The sequence below is a fragment of the Prionailurus viverrinus genome, chromosome B2 (assembly GCF_022837055.1).
Source record: "Prionailurus viverrinus isolate Anna chromosome B2, UM_Priviv_1.0, whole genome shotgun sequence".
In the NCBI taxonomy this organism is placed as follows: domain Eukaryota; kingdom Metazoa; phylum Chordata; class Mammalia; order Carnivora; family Felidae; genus Prionailurus; species Prionailurus viverrinus.
Genome location: NC_062565.1, coordinates 67922807 through 67950011, shown reverse-complemented (window position 1 = coordinate 67950011; position 27205 = coordinate 67922807). Strand labels below are relative to the sequence as shown.

General features: G+C 36.9%; 2 protein-coding genes and 1 pseudogene across 2 annotated transcripts in view; 2 read left to right on the top strand and 1 right to left on the bottom strand.

Moving 5' to 3' along the window:
• TMEM30A (transmembrane protein 30A) overlaps positions 1-5647 on the top strand; it is a 39038-nt gene extending 33391 nt beyond the window's left edge. Inside the window, exons 6-7 of the mRNA XM_047859024.1 lie at positions 200-406; positions 2858-5647. Of these exons, the coding sequence (XP_047714980.1) occupies positions 200-406; positions 2858-3051 (401 nt within the window). The 3' untranslated portion in view covers positions 3052-5647. The remainder of the gene's footprint in view (positions 1-199; positions 407-2857) is intronic.
• Positions 5648-14884: 9237 nt separating this feature from the next.
• Positions 14885-21190, top strand: LOC125166738 (cytochrome c oxidase subunit 7A2, mitochondrial). The gene is made up of 4 exons (XM_047860748.1): positions 14885-14999; positions 16464-16553; positions 19583-19667; positions 20989-21190. Exons 1-4 carry the CDS (start codon positions 14982-14984, stop codon positions 21045-21047), a joined length of 252 nt encoding a protein of 83 aa, XP_047716704.1. The 5' UTR covers positions 14885-14981; the 3' UTR covers positions 21048-21190.
• A 3458-nt stretch (positions 21191-24648) lies between these two features.
• On the bottom strand, positions 24649-25640 carry LOC125166455 (brain protein I3-like; annotated as a pseudogene).
• Between the last annotated feature and the right edge of the window lie 1565 nt (positions 25641-27205).

The window sequence follows — 27205 nt, the reverse complement described above, 5'->3', positions numbered from 1 at the left end:
CTTGTTATTACATGAGGAATTGGTTTGTCTCTAGATTTCAAGACTTTCTTGGAATATGCATATATTTATACCTTTGAAAATAGGAAAAATATTCAGATTGTGTATTGCATATCTTTGTTTTATTTGAGTGTGAATTTTCAGTGAAACTCCTAATAGAATTGAATATTTTGTCCCCTCACCCTTCTCTTCTTTTTTTAAGATACAACAAAGCCAGTAAACTGGGTTAAACCAGTGTACATGCTGGATTCTGAACCAGATAATAATGGGTTCATAAATGAGGATTTTATTGTTTGGATGCGAACTGCAGCATTACCTACTTTTCGTAAGTTATATCGTCTAATAGAGCGGAAAAGTGATTTACATCCAACATTGCCAGCTGGACGATACTATTTGAATATCACATACAGTATCCTTTTTTGGCCATGTGCACAGATTCATAGAATTTGAAAAGAGAAAGAGTATAGTTTAGTCTTATCTCATTTATGTGACATGCTATTCTGTGTTTTAGTTTTGATCTCATTTTTGTAAGAGTATGTGTGTATACATATGAGAGGGTATCTTTTCACTTATATCTTCTAGAAGTCTTAAATTTTTATAAACTTTGTACTAGGATTCAGGCATATTATTTGATAAAATTATTTAAGATGCTGGTGGTAGATTTATTAATATGCTAGATATTTCTACAATGGAAATTGTAATTGAGCTTAATGCAAAGGCCAGTGAACACAACTGATGCTAAATTAGCATTCAGCTTATTTAGATATATGTATCTATATATACTTCTATATATTCTTTAGATATTAAGAATCAGTGAATGTTAGTTCACATCAATATAATTGTAACTATTATGTTCATAGTACCAAAACACTTTTATCATTAGCTATATTATTTTACGTTAATAATTCAGGTGTACTTTTCAGTGCTGATAAATATAATTTATTTCATTCTGATTATATGTCAACATTGTACCAAGTACTGTTCACGCATTATTTTATTTTATTTGAAGCATTATGAGATGAGTATCATCATCTCCATGTATGTAGCCATGTATATAGGAACATAGAGCATTTAAGTAACTTACCCAAGGTTATGCAGATAATAAGTAGAAGAGTTGGGGTTCCTAATCAAGCTATTGACTCCAAAGGCCATGACTTTACCATCTGCCACTACTACAGGCCGCATCCCTAGATAGTTCACTCAAGTAATCAGACCAAGCCATAGCCATATTGGCGTGGTTACAAAGTCTTCCTTAGCTGACAATAATTGGACACTACCCTTTATTCTAAACAAAGTCCTTACATCTTTTAATCTGTAGCCCATTGCTTACATATATCATGAATGAAAATTTTCTCAAATACTAGCATTTGAATGTTTGCTAATGCTTTGCATTTTTGATTTTTCATAATCCAAATGAGCCATTAAAACTAAATGTAGTTTTAGTTTTATAATGTATTAGTGAATGGTTAACAGACCTAATTTCAAAACAAATGTCTTCTTGGATCCTTAGCCTCTTAATTTTGCACCTGAGTATGCAACTGAATATGACCTGATAATGACAGGCTAAAAGTAGCCACGATTTGGAAACGAGGCCCACATAGGAGCAATTATCCTGAGGCTAGTGCCAGAGTAGAAGGCAGCTCTGTTACAGCATCCAGAAGATCTAGTAAGGAGTAAAGGCAGATACCACCCTGTAGCCTAGAGCATAATTTAGGGAAGTCTTTGGAGTACTTAGTACTTTGTCTTAGTTAAGAGACTATTTGCATCCAAGGCACTGAGAAGAGAAATCAAAGAACGTAGGCTCTCAAAGACTGACGAGACAGGAATTTGGGTCTGCAAAGCATCAAGGGTAATTATAAAAATGAGGTATCAAGTGGGAACTAGACACCAGAATTAAGACAGAAGCCCATTTTGGGGGGTTGGGATACAGAGAGGCTAGCATGAGTGATTTGATAGTTTGTCTCCCAGAGTGTTATATTAGTTAGAACTCTTATTATAATCATTCCTGCTTCAGGTTTAGGGCTGATTTAAGAAACTGGCAGAGTCTGCCATTTGGAGTAATAGGGCACATCCGTAGGGATGGGAAATTGCAGAGAGAAACAAATGGGGCCTAAACTTGATTCCAAAGATGTCTTTGAAAAGGTTGTAAAACTTTCACATAGGGATTTAGTTCTGTGTTCTCTGTTCTAATTCTTGCCAAAATCTTAGAATTGGTCCATGTAGGTAGCTCATCCAATATACTGGTGTCCCATTTCTTAAATCTCTTTAACAGTTCACCCTTCATTTCTACTCTCTTTCAGCCATCACCTCTGCGTCACACTATGAGTTTTGTCATTGCTCCAAATCAACAAGTTAAAACTTCAGTATCATACTCTTTGACCTTGTGCTCTGAGTCCTCTTGTATTCTCATAATTACTCTTTTATTACACATGCTCTTTGAGCTCACAGAGACCTCCAGCCTCTACATTCTTCCTTTTTCTTCTGGTCTGTCAGTCTTCTCTTCCTCTGTTGGTTTTATTGCTGTTCATCTGAAATATTTTTTTCACATTACATTTCTTTGTGGTCTTTTGCCCCTTCTGTGTAATGAGAGTAAAAGTACCTGAGAAGCCATTTAACCCTTAAATTCGGTTGTTTTTGCTTGTAAACTATATTGGTTTTCACTACTAATGTTTAACTTGCTAAATCAGTGCTTCAAGGTAATAGTCATATAATTATTTTGTGGTTCGGAAAATGTGAGTAAGGTGCCTGTGTATCATAGAATTATACCAGTGAATTACAAGCAATTAAATGCCAAATTTTTAAGTTGTGTTTTAAAAATCAAGTAACTAGACATGGAAAAGCCTTCCTATACATTCTTCAGATTACCCTGTACACTCTTTTGATGGACGAAAACGGATGATCTTGAGCACTATTTCATGGATGGGAGGAAAAAATCCATTTTTGGGGATTGCTTACATCACTATTGGATCCATCTCCTTCCTTCTAGGAGTTGTACTGCTAGTAATCAATCATAAATATAGAAACAGTAGTAATACTGCTGACATTACCATTTAATTTTATATTCTGAAAACAGATTTACTGCATGTGCATCAAGGCCAGTCCTATTCAACCTAGCTTTTGAATGCTGATGTCTGGTTAGTATGTCATTTTTGAAGTTGGCACATAACTTTGGTTTTTTTTAAAAAAAACAGTTTTGTCCTTTGCTTCTTCCTTATGGATGTCTTATGGAACTATATGACGGGTATGAAACAAATTAACTATATAGATCATATCAACACTGTAACTGCTGAAATGGCATTCTAATGTTTGCTTTTTGTTGGGTCAGGCCCTATGATGCATAGTCTCTTTTATGTGAAATGCATCTATTGCTTAAATATTTATGCTGTGTTGATAATATTATATTGACATGTGATGCTGTATATGTGTGCCTGTTGTGTGAAGAAAGGGATTACAAGATGTATGAATATAACACCTTGCTAACCTTGCAGGATTCAGAGTTACAAAAAAGATCTAAATCTAAATAAAACACTTCATCATTTTCATGTGTCATGTGTAAAGGCTTAAAGTGCCATCTTTGTTGAGGTTGTTCAAGTATTCCATTTATCCAGTACAGTTCTTTGTCAAGTATAGCTTTGATTTGAAAGGACATGCTTACCTTGTCTAGCATAGGAATTAATGGTCATGTCTGAAGAGGTCAGATGGGTCTCAGGTGGGAGAATTTAAAATTCTTTTTCCATTTGATTAAGATGTTGCAGTCAGGAACCCAACTCACTTGATATGTTTTTACATGTGATCATTTCCCTTGAAGCTTATACTTCATAAGGGACAAAAGAATATAGGTGAGATGGGAAAATTTCTTGGCAGACCTTCATCTTCTGCCAGATGTAAGTGTTCAGAGGAAACTGTTTTCATTCTTGTGGTATTTAACATTCAGAAATTTGCTTCAGCATTGGAAATACCTCAGGCTGTTTTTATTTTGCAGGTAAGTTTTGATTTAAGTACTAATGTTGTATTGCAGAAAATTTAGAAAACAGTGACTTTCATATTTCATTCAATTTTTGCATATAGGTCAAATATAGAGATGTATGCACATTCTCTTTCGTTAAGGTACCAATTATTTTGGTTGGTTTCTCCTAAGACACTTAAAAAATAAATTCTTTAAATTTCCTAATTAAATTCTGGAGATTTTGCAGTATGCACATGATAAATTATAATATATATGGTTGAAGCTACTTTATTTTCCATTAACTGGAATTATTTTAATATACCTTATTGAATAAATGCTGTAATTTGTTTGCTATGGAACTTACTCTTGAATGTAAACTTACTTTTTCAACATGCATGAAAATGTATGTCTTAATCAGAGGTGGCTTAATTGCATAGAAATGGCTTTTCTTTTTTAACTAAAATAACTCCTATATTTGTATAGAAGAATGGCTGTTTATTCAGAGTTTGTGATGATTTTGTTCAGTTATATTTTAAATCAAAAGGTCTGGGTAATGTATCAGTTTTGATTAATATATGTTTTTTTTTTTAAAAAACAACAACAACAAAAAATAATGTAATGGTTAATAGAAATGTGCCACACTTCTTAAGTTTTGTATAACATGAAATTTAGTTAAAAGAACTTGTAATTCATAATTACTTTTAACTGGTAGAATATCACTTGCATGAGGTACTTAATGTATGATTATCCTGAAATTTCTGAGTGCATAGGGTATTCTTCGTCTAAAAATATTCTTTGTCTTGTCAGTCCTTCAGAATATTGTTATTTATTCTGACCATTGACCCTCTTTCACATGGCAGTTTATTTTCTGGGACACATCACTGGGAGAGAAGGTTTTTGCCAGTCTTCCCAGATTGAGTTTGTTTTGTTCAAGGAGGACTGCCGTCCTGCGTCTCTTTTTCTAATTAGGGGACCAAAGTTGCCACAAAAGAAAAGTTGAAGACCCTTCCAACACTTTCTCATCTGGGGTGAAGACAGAATCTTAAGATATATTTGGAGTTTTATCTATTTACAAGTTCATCGATGGCCTAATTTCCTTCCCGTCTCCTGCCGTTTGAGCGCTAAGGGATTCCTGTTACTAATTATGAAGAATGTGGAACATTCATATGGCCTCTGCGAAGCCTGGTGGGAAGGAAAAACATTTCTTTTTTTATGGGGCTTATGCTCATCTTTTGGAAATATTAATGTCATATTCAACTTTTAGAGAATCATACTGCATTTTATTGCATTCAGGTTAAGTAGAAGGCATTGAAGAATGCATTGACTTACAGGAAGTATTTTGATATATGAAATTTCCCAATTGAAGGAATTATTTAATATGTAAAAGCTAAGAAGTTTCATTGAAATCATAAGGCAGTTAAAAATGAATTGGTAAAAATAATTGTACTACCAAATGGAGAATTATTCAACCAAGAGGAGAGTCAAATGAATATTTTTTGTTTATTGGTTAGTTATCAGTTTGTTTGTAACCTTGATTATATTTAAAGATAATGTTCTGTTAGTATGTTCTGTATTAATAAAAATGAACAAAATTAATTTTGCTATGTTCAAGTGTCTTGCTAAAATAATAATGCCTCAGTGTTGTTGTTAATGTTTAAGCACTAAATTTTAGCCCAAGGTCAATAAATCCCACGTTTTAACATTTCTATGTCTAGATTTGATTGCCATTATGGATATATATTAATCATTTTGACAGCATTAACTGCAAGGTTTGTATATATTACTTAGAAACATCTGTTCTTACCAGGAGGTGGTCATATTGTCACCTGAGTTATAGGTAGATGGGCTAAATTTGGTATTAGATCAAGGAAATGTCTAGTAAATAGAAAAGGAAGAAGTGGTAGAGAAGTAAGGATGATGAAATAATGAAGAGGGTGGGGCATACAGGAAACGAAAAGCCAGACCAGGAAAGAGAACAGCTGACTGGAGGGTTAATGAATGCTCACCTTCTATCTTCATGGAAACAATGCCTTAGAATTCTTGTATCGTCCTTTGTTGGTTAAGGTGAAAAGTCTTCTTATTTATAAACATGTGTTTTTTGAAAGGAGGGGAGAGGCAGTAAAGGAGTGCTGTTTCAAGAGGAGTTTTGATGCATAAATGTTTGTTGTAGAGTTTGGATGATCTAAGGAAGTGTTTTAGAGCTTTTTTTTTAGCCCATGCTCCATTCAATAAACATAAAAATCATATTTCCCCTAATGTCATTCGAAATTTCAAAATAAATATCATGTCTAAAATCAAATCGATCACGGTGACCTTATTTGATTTTATAGCTTTGTAAATAAGTAAATTTATATTTTATCAAAGTAACGTGTATATACAGTTAAAAAAATCGACAAGCCTTATGATGAAAACCAGTAGTCCCTGTCCCAACTTTCTTTAAGTCTTAGAGATAATCACTTTGAGTCCAAAAGTTATCTTTTGGCATTTGTTTTAGTGTATCTAAACAATATGCCTAGTCTGCTATTGCTTGATTTAATGGTTTTAGTCATCATTAATATCTTCTTGATAATGTTAACCTGCTGATTAAAGCTCTTTAACATACCTTTCCTTCTCCCATTATTATTACAGCTATATCATATTTGGGAAACACAGTAGCTATTATTACTTATGACTGTGGAGCAAAGCATTGCACCACGATTACATTTCACATCATTTTATTTATCCTAGAATTAATAATTGCCTCATTTTTAACACATAATTTCTAGAAACCTATCTTAAGCTTTTCCCAGTTATTCTGTCAGGTCCACCATATTCTCATCAATAGTTTTGAAGGGTTTTTGTCCCCAAATATCAGATAATCTGATTCCCTGTTTTTACTAGGGAGATCTGTTCTGTATTTGTCCTTTTATGCCAATCTGAACTGGTTGTTTTCTTGACCAGTTACACAGCCATTATCCCATGATCTCCTCTTGTCACCTTTCTATGTTGGATCTGTTTCCTAGTTTATTCTGTAGTTTACTGGAGCACTACCTAAAGCACTTAAAGCTTCCTAAGAAGTGGTAGCTGAGAGGCAAATTTTCTGTGTCTAAAATGTCTTTTTTCAATTTTCACATCTCATTGATAGTTTGACTACATATACAATATTAAGTTTAAAATAATTTACCCTCAGATTTTTTTTAATAAATTTTTTTAATGTTTATTTTTGAGAAAGACAGAGCATGAGCAGGGGAGGGGCAAGAAGACAGAATCCAAAGCAGGCTCCATGCTTTGAGCTGTCAGCACAGAGCCGGAAGTGGGGCTTGAACTCACCAATGGTGAGATCATGACCTGAGCCGAAGTCGGACGCTCAACCCACTGAGCCACCCGGGCACCCCTCCCCTCAGAGTTTTGAAGGTATTGCTCCACCCTCTTCTAGGTTTCATTGTTGGTTTTGAGAACTCAGTTTCTATCCTAATCAGATATTAGACCTCCTAGACCGATGCTTAATTTTCTTCTCTTTTTCTCCAGTTGTTTTCAACACTATTGTCTGTGTTCTTTCTAAAAGATTTCTTCATTTTGATCTTCCAGCCTTATCGTCGACTGAATTTTATGTATATTTAAAAAGTATTTTAATTTCTAAGACTTCCTTTATTTCTATTCTGTTTCTAAAAAATATTCATCTTAGTTCACAGATAAAATATTTTTCTGAGGGGGTGCCTAGGTGGCTCAGTCGGTTAAGTGTCCTACTTTGGCTCAGGTCATGATCTCGCCATTGGTGAGTTCGAGCCCCGCTTCGGGCTCTGTGCTGACAGCTCAGAGCCTTCATGAAGCCTGCTTCGGATTCAGCATCTCCCTCTCTCTCTGCCCCTCCCCTGCTCATGTTCTGCCTCTCTCTGTCTCTCAAAAAATGAATAAATGTTAAAAAATTAAATATTTTTTGAGGATATATATGCTTTTCTTTCCTATTCTGTTAGCATCAGTTTTTGTTGTTGTTGTTTTAAGTTTTAGGTTTTTTTTTTTTTTCTCGATCATTTAAGTGACTTTTTTTGTGTTTCTGGCTAGTCTTGACCATTTGTCATATATGGATGGCCCCCAAAAGACTAATTGAAAGTTCTTTGTTTGTGGCCAGTGCTTGACAAGTGATGGGCTTCACTAGCACAGTGCTACTCAGAAATGCCACTCAGTGAATTATTTGTTCCTATTCATTATGAAAAGCGTAGACAAGTAATAAAGAGTTGGCAGGTCAACAACTGTAAGGGGATCAAATGTTGAGAAGTACTGCATTAGGGAATGATTGTCAGGGAGCCAGTCATTTGGCTGGAGGCCTTTTCTTTGACGGGGACTGTTCAGTCTCTCTAAGGAATTCACTGGTCCTCTTCAGAAGGAAGGGGTCCAAGGAGGGTCTGGGGTTTTTTTGTTTGTTTGTTTGTTTTCTTTTGCTTTTAACTCCCTCCTGCCTGTCCTCCACCTCACCTTCTGTTTTCTACTTTATACATATTTCTTTATAGCTATCCCTCTGCACATCCCTTCTGCCTGGTTGTCTTCCATTACTTTATAGAGAGAAAAATTATCTCTTACCCATGGGAGACAGTGAAGGAGGTGAGAGATTGTATTTGGCTGAGAGGGGGAGGGCAGAGGTTTTGGGATCTGACCATTCTGTTATATGTAATTTTCAACTAGTCATTTTCAGGCCTATTCCTTGTTGCTATAATTTTTACATCCAAGTCTGAACTTCTCAGGGGCTGTGGGCCAATCAGCATGCTTCTCACTGGTGTCCCCCTTAAGTATCTCTAGATTACAGCTTCCTCTGTCCTGCTCATATTCCGTCTGCTTTCTGTTTTCTAGAAATCTGCTGAAAATGCTTTTCTGGTTTTCTCCCCCCTATCAACTCTCTATCCTTTTTGACTCATATCTTTAAAAAATTTGTTTTAGGGGTGCCTGGATGGCTCAGTTGGTTAGGCGTCTGACTCTTGGTTTTGGCTCAGGTCATGATCTTACAGTTCATGAGTTTGAGCCCCATATCAGGCTCTGTGCTGATGGCACAGAGCCAGCTTGGTATTCTCTCACTCACTCTGCTACTCCTTCACTCGTGCTGTCTCTCTCTCTCTCCAAAAACAGGTAAGTAAATTTTAAAAAATTGTTTCAGATTATCATAAAACAGGTGGCGCCTGGGTGGCTCAGTCATTTAAACATCTGACTTTGGGTCAGGACATGATCTCACCTGAATTCAAGCCCCACATTGGGCTCTGTGTTGACAGCGTGGAGTCTGCTTCAGATTCTCTGCCTCTCTCACTCTCTGCTCCTCCCCAGGTGGCACCCTCTCTCTCTCCAAAATAAATAAACATTGAAAAAAATTAGGTAGAAACATTATCATAAAGTAAACTTTGTGTGTGTGTGTGTGTGTGTGTGTGTGTGTGTGTGTGTGTGTGTGTAGTTCTGTGCATTTTAACTTATGCATAGATTTGTGTAACCACCATTGGATACAGAGCAATACCATCACCCCTACCCCCCAAAACTCCCTTACACTACTCCTTTATACTCATTATTTCTCTGGCAACCACTGATGTCTTTTCCTTCCCCATAGTTTTTCTTCTAGAATGTCATAAATGGAATCATACCATATTTAATCTTTTGAATCTGGCTTCTTTCATTTAGCATGCCTTTGAGATTCATCTAAGGTAATGATGCCTATCAATACCTCCTACTTTTTCAATTCCCTTTCATGTTACTGGAGTGAAAGGGAGAAGAGATAAACTCAGGGCCATCCACTTTTTTAAAACCAGAAAACACCTTGAAGTACCTTTTGGTGCTTTTGTAGCATTTTTAAAAATATTAAAAGATAAACTTGTTATTTACTGTAAATGATATTAATGGGAGCTTGTCTGTTGATGTGTGACAAGCTTTTTCATCCAGGGTAATGAAGAAGATTGAACTCATTGTATGTTACTTTCACTATCAAGATTAGTGTGTCACATTATTTTAAGGAACAGAAATACGGAAAAAAATGGCTTTAAAAATACATGTTAATTGCAGTTGAATTAATGGTCTGAAGTAATCCCTGGGGTGTATTGTCTTTCCTTTTCACAACAAAGCTTGTAAAAGAGTAATTTATATTTTTTGTCATCTTCAGTTTTAGCTAAGGATTTATTTCACAGTCACACTGTATTCTGTTTACTATCATCTCTGTCTGAAAGATACAGTAGAAAGAGTATGGGTTTTAGGAGGCTGACTTGGCTCTTATGTCTGTAAACTGTACCTTCAGATTATTTTATCTCCTAAATCATTTACCATTTCCTGTCAGTAAAATGGGAGTTTTAATACCCTCTTGACAGATTTTTGTTTTGAGGAATAAGGAAAGTGATAGATGACAAATACTTAACAGAAAGTATGGAAAATGACAATGAACAATTCTCACCCCCCTTTTGTCACAGGAAGTAAACTCACCCTTGAACTTTTTGCTCCATTTGATAACTTGGCACCATCCTTCCCTCTTCATTCTTAGCATGTGGCTTTATGGATAACTCCTGATTTTCTTCATACTTACCTGTCTTTAGTCTCCTTTATACATCCTTTGGTTATGCTCACCATATAAAATGGTGGGAATTCTTTGAGATTATACTCCCTGAGCAATCATAAGTTCCTAATCACTTCTACTACCATCTTTGCACTAGTTTCTTTATCTTTTCTTGTGCCTTGACATCTCTTCTGAGTTCTAGATTGTTCAGTATGGGTCTCTTGGATTGTCCTTGGATTTCTCAAGCTTAGTAAGGCCCAAACAGAAACCAAGCCATTCTAGCTAGCTTTCTCTTACATTTTTTGACATAGTGAATGGTATGGTCAACCATCTTAAGAGTTAAGTCAGAAACCTCGCATTCATGTCCACATCATGATTTATTATTATGTGTTTATTATTACCTTCCTAATTAGATTTTATGCTCCAGAAGGTCAGCGACTTAAAAAGTTTTCCCCAGAGCATCTTACAAAGTGTTAGTTCATATTAAATGGTCAATAAATTATTGTTAAGCAAGGAGTGGACTCATTCATATATTGTATATATTATTTTTTCATACAAAAGGATTTTAGAGCCAGAGATGATTATTAGTCCAAAGCCACCCCTTAACTTTAATGATGAAAAGACGAGGCTTGCAATTACATAAATTATTTAATAATAAATACAGCAATTAAGTGATAGCCAAGTGTTTCATGATTCCTAGCTGTAATCAGAGAACATATGGAATTATAGTGATGTGCTTTTATCTGACTAGTAATTTTTGTACATTAAACCTCACATGAAACTGTTCTATATTTGCTTTTGTAAAACTGGAAATGGATTAACCATGCTTCCAGAATTAAAACACACATCCCAATTACACAAAACACTATTCTGGCTTTCCTTTTTAAATTTATAGATGCTACAGGCAGGGTCAAAGTAAGGGTTGTAATCTTGTTTGTTTTCTAAAGGAAAAGAAAGATGGAGTAACTATGTCATTTGGCAACTTTACATCAGTAATTGTGAATTATTTTCACACAAACTTATCTCAGGCTTTAGTTAACCATTACTTACCTCAGATTATCCATCTATATATCTAAATAGAGTACTGCCAGTTCTGTTAACAGTGTTCAAAAACCTTCTGAAGGAAATACTTCCTAATCATTTCCAATAATCTAATAATAATTTTCTAATATTACAAAGAAACTCAAACTGATGTTTTGGAAAGGAAACTTTAGAAAATAACCCTTCTGGGGCATCTGGGTGGCTCAGTTGATTAAGCATCTGACTCTTGATTTTGGTTCAGGTCATGATCCCAGTCTTGAGATCAAGCTTGGCATCAGGCTCTGCCCTGGGCATGGGACCTGCTTAAGTTTCTCTCACTTTCTCTCTGCCTCTACCCCGATTGTGCTTATGCGCTCTCTTTCCCTCTCTTTCTCAAAATTAAAAAAAAAAAAAGGAAAGAACTCTTCTGCTCTGCTGCAGAGCATGAGTTTACAAATCTAGTAACAAATTTCAAGTGTGCTTGAGATGATCCAATAAAGTTTGATAGGCATCCAGGCAAATTTCAGGTATGTTTTTCTGTCAGGATAATCACAATTTATAGAACAGGAGCAAGGAGACAATGAGTGAGGAATCCTGGGACTAAAAGCTGTTTGAAAGTAGCACAATGAGTATCAAAGATGTTTTGAATTTTTATTCCCAATAAGTTCATTCTTTATGCAGCATACTGTTCCTTTAACCAATAATTACTGAATATTTTCTATCTGCCAGTTACTATTGTAGATGCTGCAAGTACAGCAATGAAGAAAACAGTTATAAACAGTCATTATCTAACTTATATCATTAAAAGGATCATTGCTGTGTGGAAAATCGACTGAGTGTAAAAGTACAAGTAGGAAAACTAATTGAAAAGGCTTTTGCAGTAATGTAAACAGGAGATGATGATGGCTTGGCCTGGAGTTGTGGTAGCAGTGGAGATAAATGAAAAGCGGTCAGATTCAGATTTATTTTGAAGGTGTATGTATTCAACAGAATTTTCTAATGGATTAGTTTATAGGGCATGATAGAAAACAGTCAAAGTTTGGGGCTTGAAATGAAGAAAATTGCAGAGGAGAAGCCTTGAAAATAAAGGACTGGAAAGTAGAATTCAGTTTTGGTCATAAGTTTGCGATCCTCATTAGACATGTAAGTGGAGATGTCTGGAGTCAAAGGGAAAGGTCAGGCTAGAGAATTTGCCAGCACACAAATGGTATTTCATGGCAGTAGATGAAATCACAGACAGGATGAATGTAAAGGTGGTACTCCGAAATTTAGAGATTGAGAGTTTGAGGTTTCAGGAGACTAAAAACACTACTGAAATGGAAAACCATCAAAAGAGTAGTGGATGGAGGACCATGTATGAAACTGTACATACATGTTGTATGTTATACTGTATGGCATTTGTGGCTTATTTCCAAATTAAAAACAAAGCATATTGTGAAGGAATGATCAATTATGTTAAATTTAGTTGCTGATAGATGGAAAAAATGAAAATTGAGGTTGACAGTTTATTCAATAATGTAGAAGCCATTGGGGATCCTAGGAAAAGCCATAAAAGCCTACCCAAAATGGAATTTAAAAAATTAGGAGAGGAAGAGAAGAAGACAAATATAAAGAAATCTGTTTTATTTTTATTTTTTAAATGTTTGTTTGTTTGAGAGGGAGGGGCAGAGAGAGGTGGAAAGAGAATCCCAAGCAGGCTCTGTGCTGATGGGGAATTTGATCTCAAGACGGTGAGATCATGAACTGAGCCAAAATCAAGAGTCAGATACTTAACCAACTGCGCCACCCAGGCGCCCCAAGAAATCTGTTTTCTTTTGAAAAGAAATAGTATGGTAACTGAAATCAAAGGCTAGTTTGTTTAATATGGGAATATGCTTATATGCTGATGGAATGATCTAGGAAAGAGGGAAGAAAAATTGTACTAGGTAACATACAAATAAGGATCTGCATCTATTTCAGAATCTATTTTATGTGAATCTTTGGTTCTTTTTGGACAGAGCCATAAATGTCCTTTATCCAATATATAGATCTATCAATCACCCAATATATGTCATTAATTCATCTGCTGGTTAACCTTTAACCCTTTAAGCAGTACTAGGGGATTGGTAAAAAATTACAATAATCTCTGTTCTTGAGAGGTTTACAATCTAGTTGTCTAGATGGAGAAAATGTAAGAGAGCACATACAGCTTTAACAAGTTCAGAGTACACTTTTTAAAAATTTGTATGTTCCAGCTATTGGTGCCTGGTAATTGTCCTCAAGGATTCCATCACAGTGCATAATGCAGAAGGGAGAATAAGCCAGAAACTTTCGGTCCCTATCTAGAGAAGAGATGAATTGGGTATTTACAAACCTTGGTGAGGAAGACTGAGCACAGATAACTTGGTGGATCTAACCCAAAAGATTAGAAGGAATAGTGATTTTGATATTACTAATTTTTATCTACACATTTCACCTATGTTTAACCCATACATCATCCACTTTCTATTTGAAATGATAATGGAATAATTATAAAAATTTGTTTAAAAAAGGTGGAAAGATTTATTTTAGTATAGAATAAGTATTTTTATGTTTACATTTATACACACTCGGTGGGCACAAAGACTAAAGATCTCTGTAAGTGGCATTATTTAGGCAAGACTGCTAGAAGCAAGGTACACTGGCAGCCTAACCAATATTTGCCCTGCCTAGCAACTCCAATCATGGAAAGTGCCCTGGGACAGCAAGACTTAAAGAATACCGATGTGCCATCCCATCTCTTGTCCCACAATTAAAAATATTCCCCTCTTTTCAGCATTTTCCCCAGACACGGAGAAACGAGCGAACAACTTTCACAATTTCAGGACGCTGATAGCGTTTCTTGCATGGGGAGTTGTGCAGCATCCAAAGGTACAAGAAGATATCCCGACGCAGCTCTTTACAGCATATTCTCAGCACAAGGAACAATAACGCCCTCACAAAGTTTCTTCTACGGAAAAAAAACTGATTGTATCCGTGTAAGAGGAGCTAACCTTTTTGTTTTGTATTGCATCAAGCTTCATAGCTTACAGTTAGACCAACCCAGTGTTCTTTCAGCATCTAAACAATGGTTCAAAATTTGCTCAGAAGTTTTTAAAATACCTTCTCGTTCAAAATATACTAATTTTCTATGATAGCCTGGTCTCACATTAATTTCACCTAAGCTAGTTACAAAGTACATAACACATCACTCCTTGCCTCTCCGGTCTCAAAAGTTGTTTACTTCTCCAAGCCTTAGCTCCAGGAGCCAGCCCCCTGAACAGCATCGGCCAGCTTAGGAACGAGAGCAAGGAACGGAAACGGCCGGTCGGCTAGAGCGGCCACAGCCGTACGGCCGCTCTCGCTTGCCTTTCGCTCTCTATGGTTAGAGGCTCAAGCCCCTCCTCCGTCCGAAGTATTAAGTTCCCTGACGCTTGCGCAAGGCCAGAAGGCAGTTCCGGTTCCGGTGTTGCAGTTCTCGTTCCTGGTGTTCGGTTGTTGCGGTTGGTGGGTAGTAACCGAGCCAAGATGCTGCGGAATCTGCTGGTAAGGAGCTTCTCGGCTTGCATTCTTGATGTGGGGCGGGAAGGTTGGGAGCGGAGGCTAAGGGATGACTGAAAAGCCTCTCCTGAGAGGGAAGGAGGGTGGGAGAAGGCGGCTTCTGAGGTTACCTTGGTCCGTGTCCTTTTCGCCTGACGTTACTTTCCCTTCTAACTATTCCTCTTGCTCCCGGCTGTGCTGAGTAGATATAGGGAATGAAGAGGCTGGGGAAATGACCACAGGATGGTGGGTTTGACAGCCTTGGTTTCTTAATGGTCACCTCTAACCCTATGGGTTATTGATGAAGTCGCTAATTTTGATATGAGTAAACTCAAGATCCAAGTGGGACGTTTCTGATACCCGGAAGCTTCAGATAGAAATATGTCCACTGGTACGTTGAAAGGCCTAAAGTTTCAACGTTTCTGAGCTTTGTGAGCATCAGGATGCGGTTTAAAAAGCAAGTCATTCGGTTTCTGTTGGGACTTCAGGAGCCGTCATGGTTGAAAGTGTAGTGTTGCTTCAATCAGGCGGTCCTGCAGTGTCCTTCACCCATCCATCGGCTTTGAGCATGTGAAATAATTTCCCAAAATTTCGAACAAGAGAAGGAAAATGTAACAGTGACCATTCTCTTTTGTAATTATTCAATAAGGTTTTACTTAGCTCTCACCATATGATTTGTTTTGGAATGTGGAGTGCATATTTGTTTCGTTATTTAATTCAACTGGATATATAATGCAACTCACTTTTTAAAAAGAATTGTACCCCATTAATTATTCCCTACTTTATAGGAAAAATGCAATGGGGAAAGCATTTTGATTAAGTAGGAATCATGTCAGTTTATTTTAGTGTCGAAAAGATCTTTTAATAATATGGTAAAGTTATAAATGAAAACATTGGAACTTTTAGTGTATTTTGTAACCATTCTTTATTCTCATAATATCTGTATGTCAGTATGTTTTACTCAAGGATTATATGATACTACTAGTTCAATTCAGGTAAAGATGTTTTTTTTTTTTTTTTCTCAGAATCTGTATGAATTGCTACTTGAATGTGGTCTTTGGAGACTGTAGAATTTTAATGTAAAGAGTAGTAGATGGGTTCGCCTAGGTGGCTCAGTCACTTAGGTTAAGCGTCCAACTCTTGATTTCTGCTCAGGTCATGATCTCACAGTTCATGAGATTATGAGATTGAGCCCTGCATCAGGCTCTGCACTGACAGCTTGGAACCTGCTTGGGATATTCCCCCCCCCCCCCACCTCTCTCAAATAAACTGAAAAAAAAAGAGTAGTGGATGGACAACAAGTTGGAAAACTTGGCTGTTGGTTTAGTTAGGACTCTGTTACTGACAAATCGGGTATGTTTTTAACTGTCAGTTTCCCTCTTCTGTAATAATAGAAGTTGAAAATAGTTGGTTTTGAAAGTTTCTCTAAGACCTAAATCTGCTCAGTATATATGGATTTTTTTATTTCAGGCTCTTCGTCAGATTGCCCAGAGGACCATAAGTACTGCTTCACGCAGGCAGATTGAAAATAAGGTTCCAGAGAAGCAAAAGCTATTTCAGGTACTGAAATATTTTATAGGAGGTTGTTACTTGTAATAATATTTACCAAAAATTGGAGATAGGAAGTAAATCTGGAGATGCTTGGTTGTTACTCATCTTGTTGTATTAGCAAAATAATAAACCGCCTATTGATAGTTAGTTGGGCCTATATCCAGGAGGACTTTGGGGAAGTAGAAGAAATGAGAGGGAAAAGGTGTAGGTCAAAGACACTTTGTTTGGAGAAGTTACATTGGGTTAGCACTCTATGGGTAGTTTCATAAGAATAGACAAATAGACCATAGAAAGGGCCCAGAAACAGAACAAATATGTATGTAGAAATTTAATATACGTTAAAGGTGCTATTTCATATTAGTGTGGAAAGGATACGATAAATTGGCGTTAGAAAAATTGTCTATTTGAAAGAAAGTAAAGTTCTGTCCCTCTATATTGTGTATTAAAAGGTAAATTGCAGATATAAATGCTTCTTCTGCCAAAAAATATTAAAATGAAATATATTTTTCCAGTTTTAGTGAGGTACAATTGACAAATAAAAATTGTATATATTTAGGTTGTACCTGATGGGTTTTATTTTTAAAAAGGTGCATACAGTGTGATGTTCAATGTGTCTATGAATAATTACTGTAATTAAGTTAATTAACACATCCATTACCTCAAATACTTGATCTTTTTGTGTGTTTGGTGAGAGTACTTAAGATCTACTTTCTTAGCAAATTTCAAGTGTACAATGCAGTACTATTAGTTATAGTCACCATAGGAGAGTATTTTTTATATCTTAGGGGTGGGGAAGTCTTCCTAAGGAAGTCTTTACAAAGCCTAGAAGCTGTAAAGGACAAAAATTGCATTTATGAGTTCAAGTGACAAATTGAGAGCAAATTTTAAAATATAACAAAAGATTAACATCCCTAGTATAAAAAGCGGTCCTACAGGGGCGTCTTGGGTGGCTCAGTCCATTAAGGGTCTGACTTCGGCTCAGGTCATGATCTCGCGGTTTGTGGGTTCGAGGGCCATGTCGGGCTCTGTACTGACAGCTCAGAGCCTGGATCCTGCTTCAGATTTTGTGACTGTCTCTCTGCCCCTCCCCCACTCATGCTGGTTTCTCTCAAAAAATAAATAAACGTTAAAAATAAATTGAAAAAAAAAAAAGGTCCTACAGATCAGTAAGAAATGCAAATTAAAATGACAAATTACAACTTTTTTCCCCCTACTTGATTGTTAGAATTATGGAAGGATTTAAAATAGGCTATGTAAGCCACGTATGGGAGATAGTTATATTCATACACAGTACTTTCATACATAATAGTAATATAATTGGTATAAAAGTTATAAAGAGTGTGTGAGAGTATTATTAAAAATAAACCAGATACCCTGTTATCAGGGACTTCCACTTTTTTTTTGTTTTTTAAAGGTAGGCTCCATGCCCAACGTGGGGTTTGAAGTCACAACCCTGAGACTGAGTCGCATACTTCACTGACTGAGTCAGCCAGGTGCCCCTGGGGACTACCACTTTTAAAAATCTTTTCTGCAGACACAGTAGCTTAAATATATAAAGAAAAGGATAGAGGTTATTTGTCATAGAATTTTAATACCACTAAAACTCCAACAACCTAAATGCCCATTAATAGAGGACTGGCTTATTCAGTTCTGATATTTTTGCAGAGTGGCATTCTATGTAGCCATTAAAAGGGATAAGGTAGTTTTAAAGGGAGTAACAAAAGTTTTTAAGACAGCATTAAGTGAAAAATAGAATATAGCATACCCTTATATAGCGTAATCTCATTTGGTATATTAAACAAGTGTGTGTGTAAATTAGAAGGTAAGACAACGTAAGCTTTAAAAAATATTTAAGAATATGAACTATGCTGTTAATAATGGTTTTCTCATGAGGAAAGATGGTGGGACAGAGTTGTTTACCTTTATAAGTAGTTACATTATTAGTGCTTTTTTTGTTTTACTGTGGTAATACCTGGTTTTTCCCAAATAAAATTTTGTATCCTATACAGATCTTCCTTGACTTATGATGGAGTTAGGTCATAAAATAGTAACCCATCATAAGTTGAAAATATGTTCAATTGAAAATCCATTTCATATGCTTAACCTACCAAATATAGCTTAGCCTAGCCTACCTTAAAACATGCTTAGAACACATACATGAACTGGGCAAAATCATCTAACACAAAGCCTATTTTATAATAAAAGTGTTGAATATCTCATGTAATCTCTTGAATACTGCACTGAAAGTGAAGTGAATGGTTTTATGGGTACAGAATGGTGATAAGTACATTGGTTGCTAAATTTGGTGATCGTGTGGCTGACTGGGAGTTGTGGCTGGCTGCCACTACCCAGCATCATGAGAGGATCGTACCGCATGTCGCTAGCCTGGCAAAAGATGAAAATTCAGAATTTAAAGTACAGTTTCTCCTGAACGTGTATTGCTTTCACATACTTGTGAAGTTGAGAAATCGTAAGTTGAACCAAATCTACCTTATGATTAAAGTGTGAGGAGAGGAATGCGGGGGTGGCTCAGTTGGTTAAGGGTCCTACTCTTGATCTTGGGGTCAGGTCATGATCTTAAAATTTGTGAGTTCGAGCTCCACCTCTGCCCTGATAATGCAGAGCCTACGTGGGATTCTGTCTCTCCCTGTCTCTGCTCCTCTCCTGCTTGCTGTCTATTTCTCTCAAAATAAAGAAATAAAAAAGTGTGAGGATTCCTGATCTTTTTAATAATTCAGCTGATGGACTCAATCAGTATATTTTCACAACTTTAACATTTATATATTCCTTGGAAGGCAAATCTTTACTGGATCTCATTAAATGTGAGAGAAAGAATGTTGATTTTTAGGAGTTCTTATTTTAATACTTCAGTGGTGGTAGGTACAGAGGAAAATTGTAGTCTTTTAATTTTGATATTGACAATATTTTAATTCCAGGGGTTTGAGGAGGTGCTTAATTTTATACAAATGGATTAGTCTTTTGAACTTAGTTGAAAAAAAATGATGCATATAGTAATTATTACTATTTTTTTAATCTAGGAGGATAATGGAATTCCAGTGCATCTAAAGGGTGGAATAGCTGATGCCCTCCTGTATAGAGCCACTATGATGCTTACAGTTGGTGGTAAGATATTTGGAATGCTTGACTTACAGATAGGTAACAATAAGGATTACTAACAACTTCATTCCTTTTACTATGTCAGTATTTTAACTAGAAAGACTGTCGCCAGCATCTGAGATCTTACTGCTTTACATATAAGGACTCAAGAGGATGATCGATACATATTGTAGAAGAGCATTTTAATGTCTTAAAAAATTAAACCAATGAAGTTTGATAGGAGTGTTTATGATAGAGGTGGCTTTCATAGTGTGCTACTGGTGGCCTTACACATCTCTCTACACCATCTCCTATAACAGGGGCTTTTTAAACATTTTTACTGTGATACATAATAAAAACACACTTTACATCTAAACTCTGAACATACATGTTTATGACAGAAACAAAACCTCTATGGAAAGAACAGTACCTATTACTGTACACAAAGTGCTTTGATAGATTTTTCTGTGGATTAGACAGGTCCATTGTTCAGTATTAGCAATGGAATATTACAAATTGGTAGGCTAGGAGCAGAGTTAAGATTTTAAATGCTTGCTCTCTGGGGGAGGAAGGGAACTATTTGATTACTGTGTGCTCATCTTATTGATAGAAGTGTCCATAAATGGATTTCTGTAACCTTTTTTATTAAGTCTGTAATGTGTCCTCATTTTAAAGATGAAGAAATTATGTTAATTACCCAAGGTAATATTGCCTCTGTGTGGAAAAGCTGGAATTTCAACCCTAATTACAAAGTCCCCGGGGCTGATACCAAGGTGCTTTCTTTGCCTTGGGTTGAGTACAGTGAAGAGGCATTTATGAATGAAGACAACAATCAGATAGTGACCTTTAGAGTCAAATTCTTTTGGTCAGTGTGACTGTTTCTTAGATATTCTGGTAATTAGTTTTTAAAAATATTCACTTATTGGCTATTCTTACATCAAATTTGATAATTTAAAAATGATGTATCATTCTTCTTGGTTTAATACTAATAATATACTTTAGGGAGTGCTTGTATATCTTGACCTCTTTTTTTGGTTTTTGAATCATTCTTAGCATTTTTCAGGCCATCTTAGTTTAGTATGGAAATAACTTTTATATATGTTCTTACTCTTATTTAAAAACTTTTTACATGTTGTCAATTTGACAGATAAATTATTGTGTTGTATCTAATACTTTTCTTTGAAGTTATTTTAAATTTTACCAGCACCTATCAAAATACTTTTCTGTGCTTCCATAAAAGTAGTCTTAATGCCAAACTTCCCTTTCTGTTAACTTTTAGCTGGAATATTATGTCTATACATGTAAATGTCAGAATTTCTTGTAAGTTCTTTTTTTGTTTCTTTTTCAGGAACAGCGTATGCCATATATCAGCTAGCTATGGCTTCATTTCCCAAGAAGCAAGACTGACTTCAGTTTATCATCTCAGCAGGCAGTTGGTTCAGTTTCATTCAGCTCTCTCTGGACCAATAATTGATACATAACTGAGTTCTTCGGGGAACAATATTTATTGACTTCTACTAACTGCCACCAATAAAGCAGTCTTTACCATGCTTTGTCTTATTTTATCACTTTAGGATACATTATACCAATAATTTCAGTTTTTGATCAGCCTTGTAACTCTTAGGTAGGGAGCAAAAAAATGGTTCTTTAGTCACTAGGGTTGTATAAAATACCATTGTGAGACTGGTGAAATTTTATTTTTATAAATAAATTATGTAATAGAACAGCTCAGAATTATACCGTGGATGGTTTTCAGCTGTGAATGAATGTAACACTTGAAAGCATGTTCCTTCGAATCCCTCCCCTCCCCTCCCTGCTGTACTGTATCTTAGGATATGCTAGAACCTGGGGTTAGTGGGCACAGGTCATTTTTTGGTTCCTGGGGTTTGAGTTTCTTTTTTTCTCTCAGCTATGTTAGCATATGTCCAAATATCGGATTTATTCCACAGCTTAGAGTTAGGCTTCAGTAGAGAAACTATAAAATAATTTACGACTTGTTCTTTTACACTAACGATGGGCTTCTATTATGTTACTACAATCCATAACATAAAGTGTAACTTCCCTTAAAACACTTAATTCATTTCTAAAAGCTATCTTCTAGGGGAACTTAAGGAGTCCTACTTTGTTACCTCTACTAGGTGTACATTTGTAACACTAGTCTAGGTGCAATTCAATCTAGGGGAAATCCATGAGTAATGGTTTTATAAACTTCAATTTTTGCATAAAATTGAGAAAAGTATATGTAGAAAAAATGAGTCAAATCTGAAATAGCCAATCGAAGTCTTCATGTGGAAACATTGAGGCTTAAAGTATAAATCTATCTCAAAAGGTACCTAATAAAAGATGTCTCAGCCTTGAATCTTGAAGGTTTGAAAGGATCTTGGTAGCCACATCTAACCTGCCACTAAATACAGGGATCTTCCCAACTTCTGACAGCATTTTATTACTAATAACAGCAGAGAATACTGCTTTGAAAGGGAGTGGAATAAATATCAGACATTTCTAAATGTTGAGAAAGTTAAGTTGGGCTGGAGTTTGGTCCAATTTGATTTGGAGCTAAAAAGCAATCACTGATATTTTGAAACAAGCTATATCTGTCAGCATTTTACGGAGGAGAATTTAACTTTCATTACAAATTTCATAAAGTGATTTGAAATGCTTTTATGACATGATATGGAAGATACTGTTTTGTAGGAAAAAGAAAAACAGCCTGATATCCTCTGATAGCCTTCATCTCAATATTGAGAGGTGCTTTACTATTTCTGACATAACACAATTTATAAAACAGTTTCCATGTGAAAATGTTATGTTTGGGCTATGTTACCATGGCAAGATGGGATAAAGTAAAAGGTTGAATGCTTAAGATACTTGAAAATTTCTTTAAATTGATGCTAAGTTTAAATATTTGCCCTTCACTTTAAAAATCTGCATTGTAACTAGCAGTGGAGATGGAGAGGGGTTGAGGGGCAAGATCCCAGAATAGAGGTTGCTGGACAGAATTTAGTGAAAATGTCTGCTATACTTAAGAATTTAGTGAGAGAGCCGTTAACAGTTACTGATAGATTGCAAGACCTATCCAAAAGTCCCATGGAACAGAGTCCATTAGAAGTGTTGAAATGTGGCCATCAGGAAACAAAACAACCTTCATTCCAATCTCCTTTTTAATCTTTACCATACAGTATCTCTTTGAGATTAGTATGCGTTACTAAATAGAAATTCCGTGATGTTATTCCATTAATAAAGACCATTTGAGATATATTTAAGTGAGATTTTGTTATAATTCATATTAATGCTCAAAATCGCATTTGTAGTCTGTAGCTGTTCTATATGAAGTTGAATTATTTACAGATGAAACAAGCTCACAGAAGGCATGCAATTTACACAAAGCTACAAATAAATGACAGCACAAGGTTTCAAATCCAGTTTTACCTGATTCTTAAAGTTCATGGTCTTTCCAGTATACTTTATCTTCCATGTTTGATTAAATGTTGACTGGGATAGCTTCAATACACTGTTAATAGCAGTGTATATATGAATACTTTACAAATATGAATACCCTATTTCCATTTCACCTGTACAGTCAAGTTTCTTGGAAGAGTGATCAGTACAGCCTCTAAGTCCGTTGTCCGTTTCACATTGATTGCTATAATTGAAAATCTACCTATTTAACATCTGTCTTCATATTTGAGATCCAAACTAAGCACTCTCATCACATCTCATATTGTTCTGCTTCTTGGTGAATGCATACTCACTTTTAAAAACTATTTTTGAGAGAGAGGGGACAAAGGATCCAAAATGAGCTCCGTGCCGACAGCAGAGAAGGCAATGTGGGGCTGCAACTCACAAACCGTGAGATCATGACCTGAGCCCAAGTTGGACACAACCAGCTAAGCCACCCAGGTGCCCCATGCATACTCATTTTTGACACCCTGTTAAGTGCCCAAGATTCTGCTGGAAACTTTGACATTCTCCCCTCTGTCCCCTATGTTCCCTGTACTCCTCTTTATCAAGACTTTTATCCCTTTGAATTTGAGTTCAAATTTGAATTATAATTGATAAGACTGGAAACCAGTAGAGCATTGTAGTTAATCACACACATGAAAGAAGATCCAGCGTCAAGTCTTGGATTACCATGAATAGCTAACCTTGCTAGATGTGTATCCTCATCTGTATAAATACTTAATGCACATGGTTATTCTAATGCATGTAAAGCACAAAGAATGGTTTCTGGTACATACCAAGTGTGCAATGTTAGCTGCTTCTCTTGTTGGCTCTCTGAGAAAAGGAAATGTATCTTTTCATCTCATATCCATATCAACTTGACACAAAGCAGGGTCTATGAGCTGGTCAGGGCTGGTAGGGCAGGCTCACAATTTCACCCACATCCTAAGTGTAGCTGTCATTCAGCTCTCCTCAGTGTGTGGTTTTCTTTCTTGTAAGGTGACTCCTGAAGCTCCAGCCATTTTCTTTGTTTTCCGCAGGAAGAAAGATTGGTGAAAGAGAACATGCCAAATAAGTGAGCACTCTTTAAAGAGCTTTAGAAGCTCCAAAGACCTCAGCTTAGATGTCTTTGGCCAGAACTTTGTCCCATGTTCATGCCTGGATTCAAAGAGGCCAAGAAATGTCTTAGCTGGGCAGATGGCCAAGTAAAATTGGAGTTCTATATAGTAAGGAGAGGAGACCAGGTATTAAGTTAGCAACTAAGAGTCTTTCCCCAGGGTGTGGTTTTGTTGTGTGTGTGTGTGTGTGTGTGTGTGTGTTTCACAATGGTATGAATCTCGTTTATTTAGAACGTTATTTCTCACCTTTCTCAAATTGAACACTGCAAAAAATAAAAGCAGTGTTTTTATTGGGTTGTCATTTACCCTGGGAGCAGTGTTGCTGTGTGTCCACGGCTATGACTCCTGTGCTCAGTAAACCTCAGCTCACACTAGCCAGATCTATCCCACCTCACTTTACAAAACAATCCTGAAAGTTTAATCAAACAAAGCTGTTGTACACATTTACATTAAGAAAAGATGTCAGGATGTAGGAAAGTCAGGTGTATCGTTCCCTTTAAAGTAAGGTTTGCTCCGCCTTTGGGGTATCTTTGCTTCCTGGAGGCAGAACAGCAGATGAACCCAAATGGGAAAAAAATGATGCCCAGGAAGATGCCCAGGAAGGTGAAGAAGTCCTCCCAAACCCGACTCTGCAGACTGGGGAGGCCTCCAACGATAATGGAATGGGCAGGGTACCTGGTGACATTTCGACGGTGGATAGAAACGTAGACCCTGGGACGGCGGGTAGGTATCCTTGTGACCGGGTGGGTGTAGGGCGGCGGCGGGGGCGCGGCGGCGACGGTCCTGTGGCTGTGCAGGCGAAGTCCCCCGGGCGGGCCTCCAGGTGGTAGGCGGGCGGCTGCTCCTGCAACAGGGCCTTGCGGTCCGGTCCGAGGCTCCCGCCGGGACTCTGCTTGGAGTGGCGGGGACGCGCTTCTAGCTTGTTTTTTTAAAAGAACAAAGTCAACACTGTAGGAACCTTCCGTTCGTGGCTCTAATTTCTGATGTGACGCACATCGGTGCCTGTACTTAGGCTTCCATTGGCAAATATCTTTTCCCGTTTTGCTTACATTAGTTCACGTAGGTTTCGCAGCCAGGAGCCAACCAAAGCAGGGTTCCCTGACTTTCCCACCTATTGTGTCATCCAGTGGAACCACTGGAACCATCCAATGGTAAACTCTACCATTTACCCTGAACAGTAGAGGATTAATAAATGGTGGCCATTACTGGTGTCTTACAGCAGACAGGAATGTTTCAAAAAGATTTCCTTAGGGAAAATGCAAGTAGATGTGGAGAATACAAGAATGCTGCTGCTGCTATAGGCAGTTTGGTTTAGAGTTTGCAGACCCATTCCTGCTGTTTGAGAGTTTTGCACAAGTTCCCCAAAGCTGGCAATTCTCCAGGCATCTAACTTGGACTCCCCCTTCCTGGGTCCTGGATGCATCCACCCAGAGAGCAACATCTTGTAATCCGTTCATCAGGACTTGTATGCACTGAGACTAATAATTCAACTTAACAGATATTGAGTGCCTACTATGTGCCAGACACTGTCGTATGTACCTGGGAATCATGGATGAACTGAGTTTACATTATAGTGAGAGGTAGCAGGGAAGACAGTTAATAAAATATAAAAATAAATTGTATAATATGTTAGAAGGCAGTAAGTTCTATGGAAAATAAGACCAACAGGGAGAGCTGGCATGAGGTTGGGGTGATTGGTTGCAGCAGAAAATAAGGTGTGAGGATAGACTTCAATGGGAAGGTCATATTTAAATAGAGACTAGAAGGTGAAGGAGTTAGTCACTTAGATATATGAGGAAAAGGCATTATAGGAAGAGGGAACAGTCTAGAGCAAATGCCCTAAAGTGCCTGGCATGTTCAAGGAACAGGAAGGCAATAGCATTTATCACTAAGAGTGAAGGGGAAGTCAGAGAGGTAAGGAGAGACCACACTAAGAAGGGACTTATAGGCTGTTATAAGGACTTTGACTTTTACTCTGAGGGATGTGGGAAACCACTGCAGGTTTTGTTTTGTGTTTTTTTTTTTTTTAAGTTTATTTATTTGTTTGTTTGACGGGAGGGGACAAAGAGAGAGGAGAGAGAGATAATTCCAAGCAGGTTCCATGCTCAGCGTGGAGCCTGATCTGAGGACTCTAAGATCATGACCTGAGCCAAAAACAAGAGTCAGTTGCCCCACTGACTGAGCAACCCAGGTGCCCCTGTTTTGTTTTGTTTTTATAGAATACAGATGTACATGTATTGTAAAAGGGATTAGCTTGACTGTTGTGTTGAAGTAGGACCCAGGGGTAGAAGCAGACTGATCCATTAAGAAGCCCACTGTAATCACCCAGGAGGGAAATATTGGAGACAATGAGTAGGTGTTAGTCATACAGGTAATCAGAAGTGGTCAGATTATGGACAGAGGAGGAGGATCTTTATCAGACTGTGTCCTTCCTCATCCATCCATCCATCCATCTATCCATCAGCCATCCATCTCTCCATCCATCTATCCAGCCATCAATTGCTCTAGTTTGTTCTACTTTGTTCTAGTCAGTGGATATAGACAAGTAAATAAATTAATAAGCATGATAATTGTCTATAGTGGGAACTGCCATAAAGGAATCAACAGTGTGATGTCTTAGGAAAAATGATGGAGTGAAAGCTAGAAAGGCCTCAGAGGAAGTAGCATTTGAACTGACACACACACACACACACACACACACACACAAGGAGCCAGCTGTGTGATAAATGTCAGGAGAAAAGCATCCCAAGGAAAAGAAATTGCTTGGCATGGTTGAATTGCAAAAAGAGGACCAATGTTTTTGGAACATAGGAGATGGAGAAAGCAGCAATTGTGATCTCTTTCCAGAGACTAACACAACAAATGGCCATGTCCCTACATACAGTCCCTAGATTGGTCTTTTTTGGTTTCATAAAATGCAATACAATCTGATAGCCATACAACTAACTTAACAAGAAGTTTAAACATAAACAAACACATGGACGTTTGATCCCAGCCAGTTGTTGT

Coding starts and splice junctions, on each gene's coding strand:
- LOC125166738 (XM_047860748.1), top strand. Junction 16,554..19,582: donor AGAAGCAAAAGCTATTTCAG/GTACTGAAATAT, acceptor TTTTTAATCTAG/GAGGATAATGGAATTCCAGT. Junction 19,668..20,988: donor TATGATGCTTACAGTTGGTG/GTAAGATATTTG, acceptor TTTCTTTTTCAG/GAACAGCGTATGCCATATAT.